Here is a 15,989-nt window from a genome sequence, read left to right as displayed (position 1 = left end):
GTCGCTTTACTTTTATCTACTTGCTCAAACACAAATGTGATGTTTATGATATGTTCCTCCAGTTTTAAAAAAAAAACATATTGAACATCTATTAAGTCGCAAATTTGTGCATGTCCAAACTGATTTGGGAGGGGGTAATGCTGAGCGTAAATGCACTCACATTTTTGAAACCGCTCTTACTTTGCTTGCACATGCGTCTACTCCATTACATTATCGGAGTGATGCATTCTCAACGGACTATTTTCTTAGAAATAAGCTTTATAGTCACACCATTGACATGGGAAACTCCTCTTGAGCACATTCTCCATGATCCTCTAGAATATACCTTTTAAAGGTGTTTGATTGTGTGTATTGACCTCATCTTCGACCCTATAGCAAGTTAGCAACCATAAGCTTGATTTTTCCTCGAAAAAGTGTGTCTTTTTAGGCTATTGTTCCTTACACATGGGGTATAAGTGTCTTGGTATTCCTTCCAATCTAGTGTATTCTAGAGATGTGATCTTCGACAAAAAAAAAATCCCTTTGCCAACATGCCATCTTGTTCCTTGTCACCACCTATCATTGAATCCTTTTTTTACTTTCCAATGATGAGTTTATGGATATTCCATATGCTCTCTCCTTGCTCGCTAATCATAGTGTAGGTACATGACATGCTGCTTGTCTTGAGATTCTCACGCAAGAAGCACGTGATCACGTTGATCATGTTGATACCGTCGATCAGCTAGCTACCACGGGTACACACATGTTTTTATCAATGAGTATTAAAAAATAAAATATACCAAAATACAGTTAACAAATAATGACAAAAGTTGTGTTTGATCAATTGACCGTAGAGTGAGCATTCACTTTCCCTAACCAACTAAGTCTCCACGTCTTTGTGTCCAAACAATGATAGATTTTTACACAAAGTAAACAAGCATGACGGGCTATTTCATATAATTTTAAAAGTTTGTCAAAAGTTTGAGTATTAACTTGCATACCCATAAATGCACATGTGCTAGCCTATACATGTGCCCATGTATGGAGTGCATGGCTAGTCCTCGGGCTTACCGTTGCTTGTCTCCAGCGGCTCAACTTGTGTGCTGCACCCGGAGCCGGTTCCACCTAAGAAGACGTTCTTGACTGAGCCAGTCTTGTTTACCGTCGTGACCCCACCTTTCTCGAATGTGAGCTTGCCGTTGCTCCTGCTGAACTGATTACTCGACTCTGCCACGATATTTTACAACCCAAGGTCCATACAGATGACACCGTTGCCTGGAAATCTGTTTTGGCTGCCTATTCATCGTCTCTCGCTATAACCGAGCCTCGTGATTTATCATGAGCCACGTTGTATCCCTCATTGGCCCTCTACGTACTATGGAGACAGAGTTTACTGCACTAACAACCAATGGTACGTGTACACTAATTTCTCTAGTTCCTCGAGTTAATTGCACTGATTCTGATTGGGTCTTCAAACTTAAGTTGTATGCTGACGGGTCTATTGAGCGGTATAATTGTCAAAGGTTTTAAGCAGCGATATGGTCTGGACTGTGAGAAAAAATTCCAGACTCGTGGTGAAGCATGTGATAGTTCATTTATTGCTCTTTTTGATTCTTTCCCGCGGATGGCATATAGAATGCCTTGTTTATGAGTTTCTTGATGAGCATGTGTACATGAGACAACTTCCAGATTTTGATGATCCTGTTAAACCCGATCTTTATTGTAATCTTCTGAAGTTCTTATATGGGCTCAAACAGACTTCTCGCGTTTGGCATGCTCGGCTAAGCTCATCCATTGGTACATTGGAGTTTTTAGCGTCCGCTTTTGATACATCACTCTTTATACTTTCACTCCTAAGCAGTCCACGGTTTTGAGGCCGAGTACCTATTCTACAACAGAGCTTGTGTGGGTTCGATCTTTGTTGCATGAGCTTGGTGTTAAGCAAGCAAGTTCGACCTCAAATGTTACGGCGTGATAACATTGGTACAACATATGTGTATTTTCAAAACCAGTTATTCATGCAAGAACGAATCATATCGTGGTAGACTTTCCCTTTGTCCGTGAGCATGCATCTCATAAACAAAGTACAGATTCAATTTATCTCTTTCAAAGATCAAGTTGTAGATGTCTTCACCAAACTATTTTCATTGTCATTGTATAAGCATTGTAAATGCAATTTCAATCCTATTTAACGGTTGAGATTGAGGAAGGGTGATTTACTTGATCGTAGCACCAGAAGCATCAAGAGAAGCATAGAGCTGTCGTTGCCGTTGTACTCGTTCTATGCTTAACTGGAGGAACATGCCGATCAATACCGTGCCTGCCTTCTTCAGTACCAACAAAGTTTTATCACAAAATTCTGATTCCAACGACGGACGACTCGCTCCAACGTCCGGTCGAGAAAATAAAGTTGGCATGGAGTGTACACAGGACAAGAAGAAAACGACCGGTACTCCGGGACGGACTCGTAATTACCAGTAAAGCCGAGGGCACCTCGTCCCATAAATCACGCGCCCAGCGCCCGGTCTCCCAAACAAACTACCAAAGACTCTGTTTTTCCTGAGTTTGTCCTGCTCCCGAGGCAGACCCCCGCAAGCGCGCCGCCAATGTCCACCATCGTCGAGACGGCTCCCGCGGCGGCGCCCGTGTCCACCCCCGTGACGACGACGACGACGACGACGGCAGAGGAGGCGCCGATCGCGCCTGGCGTGGGGCGGCGCGGGTGGGTGCGTCGGCTCCTGCCGCGGGAGTACGTGCCGGCACGGATCAGCCGGCGGTGCAAGTCTGGCTCCGCCTCTGGGTCGCCGTCCTCGTCCTCGTCCTCCTACAAGAGGCTGGCATCGATGCTGTCGTGGTCGAAGACGGGCGCAACAGCTGCCGCAGCCGCGACGGCCGCCGGGGGCGCCGCCAGGCCGCCGCCCTCCTCCTACAGGAGGCTGGCGTCGTCGCTGTCGCGGTCGTTCAAGTGGAAGCGGCTGCCGGGGCTCCCGTCCCTCGGCCTGCGCGCCGGCTCGGCGTCGGCGCTGCTCGACGAGGTGACGTTCCGGGTGATGTACGTCGTCGAGGCCGTCGTGCTCGGCCTCGCGCTCTCCTGCTTCTTCCTCTGCTGCGGATGCCACATCTAGCTCTAGCTGCTCTAGCTACCTTGGCGTGCAAGAATTAGTTGCACGCGTGTTCCCTTAGTTCTTTTTTTCTTCTTCTCTTTTTCGTTATCTAGTGACGAGTAGTTCTTCCGGTTTTGATCGGGCAAGACGCCGTGTAAATTCTCCACCAAGTGGAACAACCAACCATGAAAATTTGCGATCTGCTCGAGTTCATTTGCGTTTCTTGATTTGTGAATTTGATGCTATGAATCTGTGATGGTGCAAATAGGGTAGCTGCGTTTTGGAGCCAATGCCTGAGTTGTTTATTGGTTTTGTCGCGCTCTCGTGAAAGTAGACCAAAAGAGGTAGCTTTGGTGGTTGGGAACTTGAGAGCTGAGAGTGGAGGTGGACATGGCCACGGAGGAGGGGGAGAAGATGGAGGCTATGGCGTCTGGCTTCCCGCTGGAGGTGCGGCCGGGGTCGACGCGGGTGGGGTGGATCGGCATCGGCGTCATGGGCGGCTCCATGGCCAGGCGCCTCCTCGCCGCCGGGTACGCGGTGACCGCCTACGCGCGTAGTCCAGCCAAGGCCGATTCCCTGGTCGCCGCCGGCGCTAGTCTGGCCGACTCGCCGTCCGCCGTGGCCGCGGCCTCCGACGTGGTCTTCACCATGGTCGGCAACCCCGGCGACGTCCGCGCGGTCGTCCTGGACGCCGCCACGGGCGCCCTCGCGGGGCTCCGCCCCGGAGGCGTCCTCGTAGACTGCACGAGCTCCTCCCCCTCCCTCGCGCGCGAGGTCGCCGCGGCGGCGCGCGCCACCGGCTGCAAGGCCGTCGACGCCCCCGTTTCCGGCGGCGACGTAGGCGCCCGCGACGGCACGCTCGCCATCCTCGCTGGCGGGGACGAGGCCGTGGTGGCCTGGCTCGCGCCGCTCTTCGCGCATCTCGGCAGGCCCACCTACATGGGCCCGCCCGGCAGCGGCCAGAGCAGCAAGATCGCGAACCAGATCGCGGTCGCCGGCGCGGTGGTCGGCCTCGGCGAGTCCCTGGCCTTCGCCGACGCCGCCGGGCTCGACACGCGGCAGTTCCTCGGCGCCATCTCCAAGGGCGCGGCGGAGTCGCGCGTCATGGACCTCTTCGGCGAGCGCGTGCTGAGCCGTGATTTCGCGACTGGGGGCGCCGTGCGGTACATCATCAAGGACCTCGGCATGGCGCTGGAGGTCGGGGATGGTCAGGAGGAGGTCAATGTGCTGCCAGGGTCGGCGCTGTACCGGCAGTTGTTCTCGGCCATGGTGGCGAACGGCGACGGCGACTTGTGCCTGCAGGGACTGATCACCGTCGTTGAGCGCCTGAACGGCATCCGCAAGTAAGGCAATGATGGTGTTCGTCACAACGCCGAACCAACATATGAAATTTTCGTTTTAGTGCTGTGTATGTTTTCTGAATAATATTCGATGTTTCATCTTCATCATGAAGTGTTTAAGCCACTCCTGGAACAATGAATGGATTCAATCTTGCTGATGTATATTTCTGCTTTTCTTGCTGACTGTTGATGTAACATTAGTGATCAGTCTTTGTGCTATGTGTGCTGTGAACCTCTGATGAATTATCACCCCAAACATGCAGATTACTATCTATAAGTTTGTATCTCCAAAAAACCTAGGCCGTGAGCAAAAATGAGTCAGCATGACCACATGGTACATGCATCATTTACTCAGATGGGGTGATGCTAATCTAATAGCCGAGGAGCAATTTGCAAAGGTTGCAAACTTCCAAGGGCCTCTTGCCCAACCATGTGAGACTTCCTTCCAGGTGTCTGTCAGGTATTTGCACCGTGGAAGATAACATATCTACTCAAGAGCCTTCCTCTCTGCAGTGTACCAGTGCACACTCCTTATCTCCTTCACTCCCAGAAATCCTCAGCAGCCAGCATAGAGAATGGCAGCACCGGGCTCAGTAGGACTTCTCCAGGTTCAGTCCTTCGCCGCGGCCAAGTGTCGGCCGGTGGCCGTGAGCCGGCGGCCCGTGTTCGCCGTCCGAGCCTCGGCGGCTTCTGCTGCCACCAAGGACGCCGTCCTCAGGCCCTTCCGAGAGAACAGGGCTCTCAAGGTCTCACTATCCTTCTCCCTACCCAGCATTCGTGTCTGAAGTTGAGTTGTAGTAGTGTTTTCTCTTCAGACTGGACAGTGCATGCCTAGAAATCATATCTAGATTGAAGCGTGGAGTAACAAAATTTCATTGCGTGTACTCTCCTTTGCACCTCTGATAGTGATTGACCTTTGCATCTGCAGATCATTTCAGGGCTTCAGAACTTCGACAGGAACAATGTTGCTTCTGTTGTCACAGCTGCAGATAAGGTGTGTGGATACTGTGTGGTGCATTTATTTTCCATGCCCTGTTTAGTGTTGAACTCCTAGTGATGGATGAAATGTTGTGCAATTTCTTATCTCTTTTGATGGATAAATAACAACTGTTAAATTATTAACTTTGTTTAGGGTAAATCTAAAGGCTTTGCACGCTTCTCCTTTTCTAAAATCCACTAGACAACATAATGAAGTTGAGCTTTCTGCTGATGCAGTCTGGAGTTATGTCAGCTTAGGTCACTGCTGATTTTGTCATTCGAGAAGTCTACAAGTAGAAGGCAGTGTTTTGATTAGTACCTAAGCATTGGTGTTTATCTGATCAGAAGAATTAGAACTAGCGCATAGTATCCTTCACCCTGTACATTAACTGTGAAGTATGTTTTGGAGAAGTCGTTATCAATACAAGTTAGTTGCAGCATTAAAGCATCCTCTTGAAATACAGTCAACATCAAGGAAATTAAGATTCAGCAAGCAACTGTTGTTATCATCCTACGCTGATACTCTTTTCCAACTTGCAACTCGATGGAAACTTTTCTAATATTACTGGAAATTTATACGAGCCATTTCAAAAAAAAATTGCAACGTTTGCAATATAACAAGCAAAATTCAGAACAAGTGCCTCTATTTTTTAGCTAAATGTACCAGCAGGCCAACGCCAGCTTTTGATAAAAATATGATCCACTGATCCAAAAATAAAAATGATGTCACCTATGCTACTATCTTAATAATCTTGTGCTGTCCTGCATATATTACAGAAATACTTAAAGATGACTCATGATTGCATACTTGACATACTCTTGTTAATGATTACAGGGAGGTGCTACCCATGTTGACATAGCATGTGACCAGGACTTGGTAAAGCTTGCTCTGGAGCTAACTAACCTCCCGGTGAGCGATCCATTCACAGACTTATCAGGACTTATCAACTGTAGCTCCTCTACCCAGTTGTAGACTTACACCTATGCTAACTGCATCATGGGAATTTCATATTGCAGATCTGTGTATCATCCGTAAATCCTTCAGCATTCCAATCTGCAGTAGAAGCTGGAGCACAGATGGTTAGTTTGTAACTCTCAGTACCAACTAGGCGACAAGGTTCAAAAGCATTTTATATATTGTGCTAGCCACTGGCATTTACAAACTTTTCTCCATGCAGATTGAGATTGGAAACTACGATTCCTTTTACGAAGACGGCATCAAATTCTCTTCGGAGCAGGTAAACTCTTTTTCTCATTTTATTTAAATTATCAATTATGCTAAAGGCTTGTATGTTTACTGGTGCAATCCACAGTTTCCATGTCAAAATAAAAAAATAATGTTTGATCAATTGCAGATATTGAAACTGACCAGGGAGACAAGGAAGATGTTCCCCGACATCACATTATCAGTAACTGTTCCTCACACTCTTAGCCTCCCAGATCAGGTATATTATCCTCTGCCATGCATTCACTTAGAATGTTTCATTCTCGAAAAAAATAATGTTTATTGAAATAAAAGTTCACAAGTACATCGATCCTGATTTCTTTTCTGGAACAAAACTACAGATGAGACTTGCAGAGCTCCTTGAAGAGGAAGGCGCTGACATCATTCAGACTGAAGGTGGGAAGTGTTCGAGTCCAACAAAGCCTGGAGTGCTTGGACTAATTGAAAAGGTAGCGTGAAAATGCGAAACTATAACACCTTGTATTGTATCAAGCACCATCATTTTCTTGTTTCACCAATTCATAACTAGTGTTCCACTTGCAGGCAACACCAACATTGGCCGCGGCATACTCCATCTCGCGGGCTGTCAGCATACCGGTGATGTGCGCATCAGGGCTAAGTTCAGTGACCGCACCAATGGCAGTAACTGCAGGAGCTGCCGGCGTGGTATGTATCTCTATCTGAAACTTCTATGTAGTGGTAGAGCAAAAATTTAGGACAATGTTAACTTCATGACCGAAAATTAATCAAAACAGATCCGAAACGTTTTAGCTGTTCTGAATTTTTCGTGTTTAAACTGTTAATATTGTTCGCTTGTGAGGGGGTTTTCGCGGGACATGATCTTTGTTCCCCACTGTGGCTGCAGGGAGTTGGTTCTGCAATTAACAAGCTCAATGACGTCGTGGCGATGATTGCCGAGGTGAGGAGCATCGCCGAGGCTCTGGGGACATCTTCGAGAAACATGTCCGAGGACCTGAGAACAGTTCATCATTAGTATTACTAGGACGCTACTTCTATCAGGAGACATATCAGCAGTTTTAGTATTTCTCCTGTCTGCTAGCCTTCTGTGCAGGCAAGGAGAATTGCACTAGAGAAGGGCTGATTCTGTCGATGAGTCCTTGTCAGATCAGACCATTATTTCAGATGTAATGTAACCTCAGATAGGCGGTTTGTGGGACATCATTGTGCACAATTGAAATTACGAGGGGCTGGTTTGGGTCATTTAGTTATAAATAATCAAAACAACTCCTGCCTTTTAGTGCACCCACCCCGATTGACGCCCTTAAATATTTTGGAAAATATGAGAAAAAAGCAAGAATATGGGCACAACTTAAATCTAACATGTTCAGGACTTGAAGAAGCAAGAAAATTCTCTATCAATGGTGAATTAGTGATAATGGCCTAGAGTCAAAGCCCAACTTGCAATAGCTTACTATTCGATTATGGTTTTATCTAATTTTCTCTGATGTGTTATGAATTTGGATATAAATGTTATGACACGTTAGATGCAAGTTGTGCCTATCAACATAATATTTTATCATCTAAAAGAACATAATAGTTTATACATACAATTTTAAAAAAATTGTTTAAGGGTGTCAATTGGGACCCGGTGTACTAGATATTCTCCCATGATCTATCCTAGCTTTAGGAAACAAAAAAAAGACCAAATAAGCATTCAACCTTTTTCGAAACATCTTCATGGATAGAATAGCAAGATGAACAAGAGGCCATCTTGATTATGAGCACTCAAAAGCATTACAACCATATTGTTTTGTATTGGGCTGCAATTACTCTCCCCTATAATTGCATACAATTGTACTTTAAAAGCTAAGAGGTACATCAATTAGGGAGGGAGGGACTATACACCCGACATATTTTGCAACTGCAGTGTGTTGTTTATGGAAATCCTACTACACTGTAAATAAGAGAGAGGGAGCAAATCACTTTGGGAGCATTTCATGTATAATGCTTGTTTTATATGTACATTTTGATATATCCAATGCATAAATTGTATGTGACATTAGATGCATATATATTTAGGTTCTTCGATCCTGAATATAACATTTTTGTATGACTCTAAAATTTCATAGAATTCCTTACAAAAAAAAAAAAAACCTCAGAGCATCGGGACGCTACAATTTTCGATAAAGGGAATATATTAATATCAAAAAGATATCAATTACACCCAGCCTCTGCAACAACGCACCACCCTAATGGCACTACGGATGCACACAGCCAAAAAAAGGAAAAGAAAACTAAGAAATAAAAGTCCCGCTACAGTATCTCGGGCCTAACAACAACAATACATCCACCGCCAAGACAACACCTAAAATACAGACTCTCCAAAAACGACGCCTCCAAGAAGGGAACAGTGCTCTAACACCGTCGTCGCCCGATCAACGATCTTAGGTTTTCACCCTGAAGATAGTCCCCACTCTCAAAACAATGCCTCCAACAAGGTCATTGCCAGGCACAACATGATGTAGGCCACCTTCAATTCACAAGTATTGGATGTGAGAAAAATTGCGATGCATCTTTTAATGCGACTTGCGAGGGGCATCAGAATCGCAGACAGTGTGACTGTGTGACGCAAGTTTGTGGGAATCATGCCCTCGAACTGAAGATTGTAAGCCAACTGAAACAAGAACTTGCCATCGTGACTCCACTTACATTTCAGCGAATGACGCTCATCATCATGCCGTAGAGCGGCAGGCTGAAATTAGACTTGAAGTGCGGATTCATTTACGCGTAGTGTAGATGGCGAAGAGCTCAGGCATAGCATCTCATCTTTAAATGGCCGATCGAGGAGGCAAGCATCATGCCAGAAGCGAGCAGCAGCTCATTTCATACGTTGGGTCCAAAACCGAGATGATGGCTGTAGCCATTTTTCTTCAGTTCATTTGTGCACGCAGAATGGGTCCAGGTCATACTCTGCCTACTTTTCCATGAACTGGGCACACATGTATATTCAAAATCTAGAGTAAGGTCTTGGGTGAGACCACGGCTTCAGTTGTTCACTCATACCATGTCAGCAAGGCTGGTGTCGCTGAAATTTGGAGAAAATATCCAGTAGAAACCGGTGCAACCCATGTAAGAGGGACTTATAATTTCACATGTAGAGGGCACCACCGTTCTAGCATACCATACCGTATTTTTTAGTGTTTATCAAAATTTAAAATAAAATCTCCTTCAGTAGCAGTTCATTTAATTTTTGATGTTCTCTAAATTCCCTTTCTATTTGCATTCAGGTCAGCCTATCTAGCTTTCCTCTTCTTCTTTTTTTAATCTCAGATGTGACTTTGCCAAACTTTTGTTTCCTCCAGGTTCTCAAGGTTGCCATGGTCACTCCCAACTTTTCTTGTACATCTCCCAGGTCTGCTGCCCGTGAATGCCTATTGCCTAGCTAAACCAAGCTTCAGAAATTTGTTCATGCAGGGAGTCATCCCTTCCCCATATTTCTGTCCTGATCTCATTTCCTCATTCTCAGGTCCAATTTTCTCAGGCTCACAAGAACTTGGCACTGGTCTGATCTTTACAAAATAATGGCTTACATAATGTTATTCAAAGTATCCTTCAAATAATGGTATTCAAATCTTGATAATAATCAGTGCGGAATTGAGCATAACTCAAATTCAGAAATACAACTTTAAATCAATATATACTTACATTCAGCAGAGTTCAGCGATGTTGTGAGGGTTAGGTTGTATATGTGTGTGTGTTATGAGGGTCAAAATGTAAAATATACATCACCTGTATATCTCTGTGAGAGTGAATGGAGAAAAGAGAGAGTTCCAGAAAATTCCCAAATCCTCTTCGTGTTGCAACATGGTATCAGAGCAGGTGATGTCGGGCGCCCCTTGCCGGCGGTGAATCAGCCCCGGTGGTGGTTTGGACGGAGAGTGGGAGCTCGGCTCGGGATTGATTGAAGGCGGCGGCAGCCGACTTCAAGCCCGCGAAGGTGGTGAACCAGGCGCTGCGGATAGGCGCGTCGGTGGTGGCGGAGGCGCTGGTGCCGGAGGTGTTTTCGGCGGTGGAATAGGCGCAGGAGGAGGTTCCACTGGCGGCCTTGGTGGCGGCGCTGGTGGGGGTGCTGTTTTCAGTGGTGGATTTCGTGGTGGTGCAGAGTTGGTGACTGCAAGGTGCGTGTGTACGAGAGGAAGGCCAGCGCTTGGGTGCTTGCCGTACTGGCCTGTAGCAGAGGAGAGAAGGGAGTGGTGCTGACTTGCTGTGCTGATTGGAGAGGGGTGCAGCTGGAGGTGGCCTAGAGCAGAAAGAAGAAGTGTTGCTGATTTGCTGTTGTTGCTGATTGTGAAGCAGAGGAGGAGCAGGTGTTGATTGTGAAGCAGAGGAGGAGCTACAGGTGTGCGTGCAGCAAGGAGTGGTACTTCTGTAGCTAGCTGTGTAAAGGAGAAGTGAGAAGCTTGGTTTGTTGTGTTACTTTAGTTCATGCAGCAGCTGTTTGGGTTCAGCTTTGCTTGGCTACTTAATTGAACAAACAAAGTGAGGGTAGTACTGCACATCACCAGTGAGTTCAAGGTGCTGCTGTAGCTATGGATGGAAAATCTCAAGTTATGTTTGGTGGGTTTGGTAAACAAGGAATGGTATTGGATGATGGATTGGGCATAAGTAAAAGACTTGGTGATGGTGCAGCAAAATTATGGCAGCGAGATGGGGACTGGCTATGCCCAAATCCAGGTTGTCGAAATATAAATTTTGCATTCCGTAGTGTGTGTAATCGCTGTGGAGCTCTACACCTAGCTGGTGTTAGTGGAACAAGTGTTGGTAATGGTGGTCGAGGCAGTGGTATGCGATATGGAGTCGAGGTGAATACTACCTCGGTTGTTAGAAAAGGTTATCAAACTGTGAGAGTGGAGATGTCACTGGATGATTGGAAAAAATGGCAGCAGTTCAAGAGGATGTACATGAATGAGAAATCGTCAATGGAGGCACCTCTCACATCAGCTTCAACCAACCCTACTGATTCACGTGGTAATGTTTCTAAATTCATGAATAATAACCAAAGTTTTGTGCCATGGTTAATTGACTCTGGTGCGTCAAGACATATGGTGGGATCCTACCAGGAATTCTCAAAATATGCTCCTAGTGTGAAAGAACGAGGTGTACAATTGGCAGATGGCTCTACTCAAGCTATCATGGGGACAGGGACAGTTGTGTGTGGACATGATATGTCTTTATCCTCTGTTTTGCATGTTCCATCATTTCCAATAAATCTATTGTCCATTAATTGTATCACAAAGGAGCTCAATTGTGCTGCTATCTTTTACCCAACATGGTGTGTATTTCTGGAACTTGGGACGTGGAAAGTCCTTGGGACAGGAATAATGCGAGATGGCCTCTACTACTTGGATGATGATACGGCACCTGTGGCTGCTACTGTTCTCTCTCAGTCACCATTGCAAGAATTCCTTCTTCATCATCGCCGGCTGGGACACATGGACTTTAACACCCTGGGTCAGTTGTATCCTCATCTCTATAGTAAAATTTGCAAAGAAAGTCTAGCATGTGATGCATGTCAGTATGGGAAGCTGACCCGTAGTATATATACTTCATCTGATCACAGAAGTACGGTGCCATTTCAAACTATCCACTCAGATGTGTGGGGTCCTAGTGGGGTGTGGTCACTTCATGGATACAAATCTTTTGTTACATTTATTGACTGTTGCACTAGGACTACTTGGGTGTATGTGCTAAAAAATAAAAGTGACGTGTTTGAGTGCTTTAAGGATTTCCACATCTTAATCAAAAATCAATATGATGCAAGGGTGAAAATATTCCGAACTGAAAATGGTACAGAATATGTAAATAACCAATTTGATGAGTACTTGTCAAGTTTTGGAATTATCCATCAAACGAGTTGCCCAGGTACTTCTCAGCAGAATGGGTTGGCTGAAAGGAAGAACAGACACCTCTTAGAAATCACCCGGTGTATCATGTTAGCTATGAATGTTCCTAAATATTTGTGGGCTGAAGCTGTGATGACAGCTGCTTATTTGATGAATAGAATGCCATCTCGGGTGCTCAATAATAAGACACCAATTGAGTGTCTAACTGGTGAAACTACATATGTGGTTCCTCCAAGAGTATTTGGGTGTGTATGCTTTGTAAGAGATCATAGGCCATCTGTTGGGAAATTAGATCCAAGAGCAGTGAAATGTGTGTTTGTTGGGTATTCTGGTAAGCAGAAGGGCTACAAATGCTGGTGTCCTTCGGAGAGGAGAATGTTGTGAGTATGGATGTGACCTTTAGGGAAAATGTACCTTTTTATGGAGAACCTACTGACTTAACTAATGTGTTCCCTGAATTGTTCAATGATGATAGCTCAGATGGAGTCTTGAGGACAGGGGGAAATGAGAGAAGAGAAGACAATGATGCAACTTCACAGAAGATGATTGTTGGAGTAATTCCAACTGGAGATGAGCCTGATGGTAGAGATGAAGTTGAGCCTGATGGTAGAGATGAAGATACATCAAATGTTGAACAAGATCACACTCAGGGGGAGCAGCAAGAGTATCAAACTAAACGATCAAGGTGGCCACAAAACCTTAAGGTTTATACAAGGAGACAGAGAGCTGAGAATAATCAAGTGCAAAGGGCGGAAGAAATCACATTGAGTCAAAACCCTGAAGCCCAAGTACAGCCAGATTTGCATGACTCAAGTTCAAGTCCTTCTGCAAGTGATGGTACAATCTCTCCTCCACATGGTGATTTAGATCTCCCTATAGCTCTAAGAAAACAATCTCGCACTACTGCTGGTAAATTACCATCAAACCTGTCCCAATATGATGTCTCTAATTATGTTTCATATTCATCTATGGGCCCCCAATACAAAGCATTCATAGCTGCACTGGACTCTACTTTACCTATACCACGTAACTGGCAGGAAGCAAAACAATATCCGGAATGGAGAAGAGCTATGATGGAAGAGATGGAGGCGCTTGACAAAAACAATACTTGGGTACTTACTACTCTTCCTCCTAATAAAAAGATTGTTAGTTGTAAATGGGTATTTACCGTAAAACAAAATCCAGATGGTAAAGTGGAAAGATATAAAGCTAGATTGGTGGCAAAGGGATATAGTCAAACCTATGGTGTGGACTATGATGATACATTTGCCCCAGTGGCAAAAATGAATACAATAAGAACTCTAATTTCAGTAGCTGCAAATAAAAGATGGAAACTCTTTCAGATGGATGTTAAAAATGCTTTCTTACATGGTGATTTAAAGGAAGAAGTGTACATGGAGATTCCCCCTGGGTTTGGTACACAAGAGACGGATGGTAAAGTGTGTAGGCTAAACAAATCTCTATATGGTTTGAAACAATCACCTAGAGCATGGTTTGGACGGTTAAGGAAGGAGATATGCTCTATGGGTTATCGGCAAAGCAATGCTGATCACACCCTTTTCTTTAAACACCGGAGTGGCAAGATTGTTATCCTCAGTGTGTATGTTGATGACATTGTGATCACAGGTAATGATGATGATGGGATAGCATGCCTAAAGAAAATGTTGGCCAAGTCATTTGAAGTCAAGGATCTGGGCTTTCTTCATTATTTCTTGGGAATTGAGGTTGTATATGGACCACAAGGTATTTACCTATCACAAAGGAAATATATACTTGATTTACTCACTGAAACTGGCATGCTAAATTGTAGACCAGCGACGACTCCAATTGAGCAAAACCACCGCATTTTAGCAGAATCAGGTGATCCGGTGGACAAGCATCACTACCAGAGGTTAGTTGGTCGCTTGATTTACTTGTCGCATACAAGGCCAGACATTGCTTATGCTGTTAGTATAGTAAGTAGATATATGCATGATCCCAAATCTGGTCATCTAGATGCAGTTCATAGGATCTTGAGGTATCTTAAGAGTTGCCCAGGGAAAGGCATCTTGTTTTCAAACCATGAACATCTGAGAATAGAGGGATATACTGATGCGGACTGGGCAGGGTGCTTAGATGATAGAAGGTCAACATCCGGATATTGTGCTTTTGTGGGTGGTAACCTTGTTAGCTGGAGAAGTAAAAAACAGAGTGTGGTTTCTAGATCCACCGCTGAAGCTGAATTTAGAGCTATGGCCTCAGGCTTATGTGAACTTATGTGGTTGAGGATTTTATTAGCTGAACTTCGGTTATTTGGTGGTGGACCTCTGAAGCTCTATTGTGATAATTGGGCAGCCATCAATCTAGTGCATAACCCAGTCCAACATGATAGGACTAAGCACATCGAAATCGATAGACATTTTATAAGAGAAAAACTGGATGAGGGAAGACTTTATGTGTCTTATGTAAAGTCTATAGATCAGTTAGCTGATATCTTTACCAAAGGTATTAGTGTTGTGTCTTTTGGTAACATTTGTAGCAAGATGGGGCTCATGGATATCTTCGCCCCATCTTGAGGGGGAGTGTTGTGAGGGTTAGGTTGTATATGTGTGTGTGTTATGAGGGTCAAAATGTAAAATATACATCACCTGTATATCTCTGTGAGAGTGAAAGGAGAAAAGAGAGAGTTCCAGAAAATTCCCAAATCCTCTTCGTGTTGCAACAAGCGATTACTGAGAATCTGCAGTTTTCAGCAAACATTCACATAAAAGTACTATATATTCAGGAAATCAGGCAATAGTTTTGTGGCAAAAAGAAAAATGGTTAAGAAAACAATGGAATAATACCAATGCATACCGGTGTCACTCTAAGCTGGTACCTCTGACTATAGTATCACAAAAAAGTAGTATTCTGACATTATACAAAGGTACCAAATATTACAAACTCAAAAGAACAACAAGTAGGACAAGTACTAAGAGACGGCGCTCTGATGGCCTGTGCGGCGTCCGCGGCGGCGGCTAAGCCGTCGGCCAGGACGGAGGAGCCTTGGCGGACTCCGGCACGCCTAGCTCGCCGGCGGCCAGGATCTTCTTTCCCTCCGACAGTGTTCCCTACTCCGTCACAAGGCCGTTTCGATCCGCTCGACGACCTGGATGTGGAGGATGGATGTTCGGTGGCGGAGGAGGTGGCGTGGGCTGGCCTTGAAGATGATCCGGAGGTGATGCCGATCGACAAGGATCTAGATCGTGAAGCGCTCTTGGAGGACTTTTGGGTGAAGATCGGCTTCCCAGCGGCGGCGACCAGGTCCTGGGGGAGGAATGCTTCGACGGAGGCGGAGGCTGTGCCGCGGGCACGCTCGTCGTCTCCTCCGCGTGCTGCTGCGAAGATTCGTCGGGCTCTCTCTAGCTCGCCGCCGGGGAGGCGGCTTCCGCGGCAGCCGGTGCGCCTTAAAGGCTGGAAAGGCCCGCTACCACCCAAGAGGTTCACGCCGCCGGCGGTTTTCGGCGATTTCCTCGCTGCA

The 15,989-nt window shown here is 45.6% G+C and overlaps 1 protein-coding gene, 1 long non-coding RNA gene and 1 pseudogene across 3 annotated transcripts; all 3 read left to right on the top strand.

Moving 5' to 3' along the window:
- Window positions 1-2,475: 2,475 nt before the first annotated feature.
- LOC127327620 (uncharacterized) lies at window positions 2,476-3,296 on the top strand. The gene has a single exon (XM_051354398.2). The coding sequence runs from the start codon at window positions 2,586-2,588 to the stop codon at window positions 3,102-3,104; it is 519 nt and encodes a 172-aa protein (XP_051210358.1). The 5' UTR covers window positions 2,476-2,585; the 3' UTR covers window positions 3,105-3,296.
- Window positions 3,297-3,458: 162 nt separating this feature from the next.
- LOC127327621 (uncharacterized) lies at window positions 3,459-7,785 on the top strand (annotated as a pseudogene).
- A 3,704-nt stretch (window positions 7,786-11,489) lies between these two features.
- LOC139835038 (uncharacterized) lies at window positions 11,490-15,115 on the top strand. Of its 2 annotated transcripts, XR_011750751.1 has the most exons (4): window positions 11,490-13,399; window positions 13,528-13,602; window positions 14,117-14,214; window positions 14,301-15,115. It is a non-coding gene; the product is annotated as an uncharacterized lncRNA (long non-coding RNA). The 2 variants fall into 2 exon arrangements; XR_011750750.1 differs by having other exon boundaries at window positions 11,490-13,602.
- Window positions 15,116-15,989: the final 874 nt, after the last annotated feature.

This window comes from Lolium perenne, chromosome 1, assembly GCF_019359855.2.
Source record: "Lolium perenne isolate Kyuss_39 chromosome 1, Kyuss_2.0, whole genome shotgun sequence".
In the NCBI taxonomy this organism is placed as follows: domain Eukaryota; kingdom Viridiplantae; phylum Streptophyta; class Magnoliopsida; order Poales; family Poaceae; genus Lolium; species Lolium perenne.
This window is presented reverse-complemented; position numbering and strand designations above follow the sequence as displayed.